Raw genomic sequence first — 6,000 nt, forward strand, 5'->3', positions numbered from 1 at the left:
TTGAAATAAACATCAACCTGGAAACGGTAGATTCCCTAGACCTACCGCTACTTATCCACAGGAACTTACCGACCTTATAACATATTTTATATTTCTTAGATAAATGAATCATTAGCATAAACAAGCGATACTTTTATGGACCTACTTGGTTATCAAACTAATCAGTGAACATTGAAACAATGAAACACATAAGACATAACTGGTCAAAATACAAAAAAATAAAGAAAATGAAAGCATATCTATTGAGAGAAACTATGAACACTATTGAAAAAGATTTTGAAAAAGAAATAAAAAAGCTATTAAGCGCTTTTCTTTATAAAAACCACTATCAGAAAAATGCACAGCTTAATAAATAAAGTTTCCAGAAAAATCAAACCGTCGCACTCTACCGTGACAATTTCTTCTGTTAGAAAAAATAACAATAAAAAAACAATTTGGCTAATAACATTGATAAATGCTCATAAATAGTGATTCTTATAGATAAAGATTCGTTTTTCAGCCAAAAAAATGATAAGTGTTTACAGAAAACTCAAATCATTACCCTCCACCGTGACATTTTCATCGTAAAAAAACTAATAAAAATAATAATAATAATATGGCTAAGAACATTGACGTATTCTTATTAAAAGTGGTTCTTATAGATAAAAATGCGATTTCTGAGCCAAAAAAATTTTTTTGCAAAAATCTGCTTGAGCCATCCTGTAACTATGATTGTACCCTACTTTCATGCTAAAAATCAGAAAAAATTAATGATCCAATTTTTCACAAAGTCTAAAAAACCTGTTTTTAAGCCGTTTTTTGGCCCAAATTTGCCCCAAAATTTTTTTTTTCGAAAATCGGGCTCCGTCACATTCGAGGGTTTATGGTCATGCACCTTTGTGCCAAAAATCAGAAAAAACTAATGAGCCAATCTCGAGAAAAGCTGGTAACACACTAACTAACTAACGAACATGGGTTAATTTATAGGACCTCCACCCCACCGGGGTAGGTCCAAAAAATTAGTAAATAGATTTGCTTTTACTTTTTATGTTATTGTTCACTTATCACCAGTGTTTTTGACTTTTTTTAATCACTTATTCTTAATGGAAGGAATGATTTGTCTTTTTTGAAGAGAATTCTTACTTTTGACCATTACAAAAACCAAACAGGCCACCATCTTCACTGAATTTCATGATTTTGCCCTTTGCTTCCTCATCACTGAAAATAAAATAGACAACAACCATCTCAATGTATCAACCATCTCAATGAATGAAATGCGCTCAGTCTATGCGTGAAAATACCTGTATGGGCAAAAGAAAAACATCTACGATACTAATGATTTTGCCATGAGAATTTTATTATTTTATGAAAACTTTAAGCGCCTTTAAGTGATAATTTACTCGTTAATAAGAGATGCACAAACCTCTTACTCATAAAAGATGATCAAGCAAAATTAAAAAGAAAAAATGTATTTACCAGAACAAATCACTTTGCTGTAGAAATCCATTTTCACTGTGTATCAATTTCACGCCCTCTGATCCACGTGCTTAAAGACAAAAAACAGAAAAGTTATGGACCATTTTATGAAATATGCTTTTAGCTAAGCTAAATGATGCTATTGTAAAGGAAAAAATTAAAAATAAATGCCTAAAATTGACACTCAGACATCTTTTGTAAAATTAAGACATTGTAAATGTTAAATTGTTAGGGTCAGTGAGGAGTGGTAGATGGGCTGGATGCAAGAATAGGATTTTACTGTGAAAAGGATGCAAAGTCTTAGCCAAATTATTAAATTGCTCTCAGCTGCCAACCATAAGGAAAACTGAAAAGTTTCCCTTTGTAAAATGTGCGTGGTGTACTACAAAAATCCCTCTATGGCTGAACATTTTGAAAAATTCAGTGTTTTGTCTATGACTACGTCATGACACCCCAAATTCCTCAATGTGGTTCCTCAGACTTTCAGAGTGCTAGACCCTTGCCTCAAATGGCTCCATCTGTAAAATTTTAGTGCTTTCCTATGGGAGTTCTTGTCTGAGATTTGTAAAATAGCTGAGTCTGCCAAAAAACTTTTCCCATATATTTAAATTTGCGCTCAAAAATACTTAAATAAATAAGTTAATAATATTCAATATACTATTTGTATCTCTCAGAAAATAAACACTTACAGAACAAATTAGTTTATTATTTGGAATACCCCCCGTATTTGGACCATTCAATCGTGGACGCAAAATAAGGCAGAAACAAAGTAGCACCCTCAGTGTAAGATTGCCGTCTCATCTTTATTCACCCGTGCGAGAACGCAAGCTAATCATTTTTTCTTGCGCTCAAGGAGCTATGGACATGTTTTTTAATTGTTTCGTTTTCAGGGGTCTTGGGAAATCATCATTCATTTCTAATATAATGAATGAACTGAAATTATGCCCTGATGATGGTTGCGTGGAAAAGATGAACTTTAAAAATTTAAAGGAATTTTTTCTAAAGCTTAAATATTTCATGACTTATGCTTCAACAAAGTGCGGTCCAAAAATGAGCCAATACTTAGCATTTTAGTGGGAGCAAATACTTAGCATTTGGATTTAGAGGCTTGTATCTCTCTCAATTTTTCTGCTATGACTCTAATACTTTGCACATGCCTTTTTATATCTTATAAGATCAATATACAAACATAAGCAATCACTAAAAATGGTTGTATGGTCCCATTATGAGCATGTTTTTAGCAGTGGATGTGGCTTTTTTTTAATCAACTAGCACAGTTAAGATAAACACAAAAGAACTATGATATTGATATTATGTATACTTGAGGCATTCAAAAAGATAGAAAAAACAAATTTGGCCGATATAAAGCATTCTAGGGTCCTTTTACGAGCAAAAATTTAGCATTGAGTGGACTTAGAGTTCTTGAAGGCCATGTCTTTATGCTAAAATTTGATAACCCGAAGGTTATTGTTATTCCATAGCTCATTTAGGCGCTATTTGATGCTTGGATCATTCATGAAGCTTAAAAAGTCTTTTCTGTGATCTTTGTCATAGTTAAATGGACCAAAAACGAGCAGTATTTTAGCATTTAAAACGGAAAATGTTAAATATTTGCTCGATTCTGGACCCTGAAAAGGTTTTGAACATCAAATAAGTTATCATTACTGTTTGATACACAATTGAAAGAACTTCATGAGGTTATTTTATGTTCCTAGGTCTCAAAATGAGCTGAATTTAGCAAAAATTAGACTAGGTGTAAAGTTAATTTTAGTAAGAGAAGCAGAATAAAATTGCAGTATTTCCAGTGGAAAATGCTAAATTTAGCTCCAAACGGGCCCTTTAACAGCTCAAATGTTTTATTTGTGTTAAATACTTGATTATTAAACTACTTCAAAGGAAGTTATGAAGGTTTTACACCCACTCCAGCCTTTTAATTAGGTGTTTAGGAACATACTAGTAATTCTGCTGCAGTATTTTCAGTGGAAAAATGCTAAATTTAGCTCCAAACGGGCCTTTTAATAGCTCAATTGTTATATTGGTGTTAATAACTTGACTATTCAACTATTTCAAAAGAAGCTATTGAAGTCATATACCCTATCAAGTCTTTTACTTTGGTGTTTTTGGCACTTATTGTCAATGGGAAAATAGGTGCTAAAAAAGTGCTCTAAAAAGGGCCCCACGATAGGAAAATGTGGGCCTTTTAACAATAGGCTGCTTTAATTGCCATCCCTCTATGAGAATCATTGGTCAGATAGACAACTTCCTGGGTTTTTAGCTCTGATTTAGATCATTTTCCGAAACACATGCAAATGCTAAAATTTGCTCCTAACCGGCCCCTACAACAGCTAGAATTTTGTGAAAAGAACTTTTTGGGGTCCTATCATCACTACTAACATCCTGTGAAAATTTCGGACCTCCAAGTTATCCCAATCAAAATTTAGCTTTTTTGAAAATGCCAAAAACGAAACAATTAAAAAACATGTCCCTATAAGCAAAAAACTCTTACCCATCAGTGTTAATCAGAAACCTAAAAACGAAATTAACTTGACCCACAAAATTTTCTGTAGCCCATTTTAGTTAGTTTTTGTACGCCGTGACAAAAGATCTGGGCATGTTCTCTTTTTGTAAATTGTATTTGAATTGAGATTTCTTTGCTTGGAAATCCTTCAAATAGGCAGAGTTCATCAGAATATTAAAAAATTGAGTCAAAAATCCAGAATTACAATGAACTGGAGGTCCTGCAAGGTCAATTTTCTCATTTTTGATCAAAATGTCACAAAGGCTATTTTTGGAAAAACCCAGCTTTTTTATAAGATTTAGTGCATGTTTTAACTTTAAGTTAATTTTTCTCATTCTAATATGTATTTAAATGATAACATGACATTAAAATAATATTTCTTAAGAATTCAGAAAAATAATTTCCTATTTCACATTTGTGATTTTAGGTGTTACATCAATTTCTGGGCCATTTTTAGGACGAAATCCAAACAAACAACAAAAGTAACCTAAAAATAACACTACCATGTTATATATCAGTGGAAGCAGAATTTTAAGTAGATTTTGAATATCCAATTTTCATGTCCTAAATAACAACTTTACTGGAATTACTTATAACTAAGGGGAAAAGGAAAGTGATCGATATTCTTCGAAGGAAAAATGTCAGAAACAAACCCAAAGACCAAAAGATGTATTTTGTTGTTAAGAATCGATCCTGTAAGATGATAAAATTTCTGCAATGTGTTTTCTTCGAAACGCTGAAAAGCTCTTTCTTCCTTAATGTATGTATGTATGTATGTATGTATGTATATTGGACTTTGTACCCTAGGCTGCACGCAAGCACTTTAAAGCCAAAGTCCCGCAAAAGCAAGACAAAAATCAGTTTTTTTAAGTTTGCAAAAAACGCCACATAAAAGATCTTTCAAATTCAGTATGTGAATAGAGCAGTAAAAAATACAACTTTTTTATTTTTCCTTTTTTTGCAAAAGTTCTAGGAATGAAAATAAAGGGATAATGTTGATTGAACACTATCCACTGATAATCCGCGGCACTATCGTAAAGCCAGAGTCGCTTCGTGTAAGTACTCTTCGCTTGAGAAGATGATTGACAGATTTAAAGTTTTCACCCTCGCGGGAACTTGCGTGCGTTCTGCGGGCGTTCTCGGCTTAATCCTCGGACCACACTAAAAATGGTAGACTTAGCTGTGACAGATCATTTCAATGGAAGTTGTTGGAATGTTTACAAGACTCTTGACAGAAAATCCTTTGTTTTATTGTCAGATGATGACAATGCCATTATTAATTTTGTTGGATCTGACATATTGATGCACCAGTTATTCGAGCACTGATGTGAAAATGTGGCTTCATGGATATGTGGTCTTTTCAAGAATATGTGGTCTCGAAAGCAAATGCGAAGGAGAGTATTTCGAAATTACAAAAAATGTTTACAGGGGGTTTTTGTGAAAATATTAACTTGTGTACAGTACTAAAAGATAATTGTTTTATTTAGTAAATAAATTTTCTTAATGAATTGTTCAGCTCAACGCTAAAGTTGCAAAAATGTATATTGTAATATCTTCAATAGTTTTTGCCTCTTTAATTTATCGGTTAACAGTCACGCGTTCTTACTTCGAATACTTTTGTGTATTTTAGACCGTGCACCTCCTCTCTCGTTGACCCTTTACAGTCCACTTTCAGAAGCCTGAAAAACCTAGACTCGGCTCCGTAGAAATTGATCCTATTCTTAATAAGAAAACCACATCTGTAGACTTGATAGTTGCGTTTATGATTCTCTTCTTATAAAAAAAATTTAAATTTAAAAGCACAAGTTTTAAAATTAGATTACTTTATATGTTCTTAAAGATTTTTCTTTTTTACAAGAATAACTTTTTTAAAGAGCTATCATAGTCCTGATAGTGTTCTTACTTAGCAAGTAAAAGTATATTAATTAAAAGATCAACAGATTTTGTTACAAAAAAGCAAAAGGGAAAGTCAGTGTAGCTCTAAAGCTCTAAAACAGCATCTAATAACATGAAAACCAGAATATGAT

The 6,000-nt window shown here is 32.6% G+C and overlaps 1 protein-coding gene across 1 annotated transcript in view; it reads right to left on the reverse strand.

Moving 5' to 3' along the window:
* LOC136808398 (eukaryotic translation initiation factor 2A-like) overlaps positions 1–6,000 on the reverse strand; it is a gene marked incomplete at its 5' end in the record, with an annotated part of 40,064 nt that overhangs the window by 32,107 nt on the left and 1,957 nt on the right. The window contains 2 exon segments of the mRNA XM_067064936.1: positions 1,123–1,197; positions 1,456–1,525. Of these exon segments, the coding sequence (XP_066921037.1) occupies positions 1,123–1,197; positions 1,456–1,525 (145 nt within the window).

The sequence above is a fragment of the Clytia hemisphaerica genome, unplaced genomic scaffold, assembly GCF_902728285.1.
Source record: "Clytia hemisphaerica strain Z4C2 unplaced genomic scaffold, Clytia hemisphaerica genome assembly, whole genome shotgun sequence".
Classification (NCBI taxonomy): Eukaryota; Metazoa; Cnidaria; class Hydrozoa; order Leptothecata; family Clytiidae; genus Clytia; species Clytia hemisphaerica.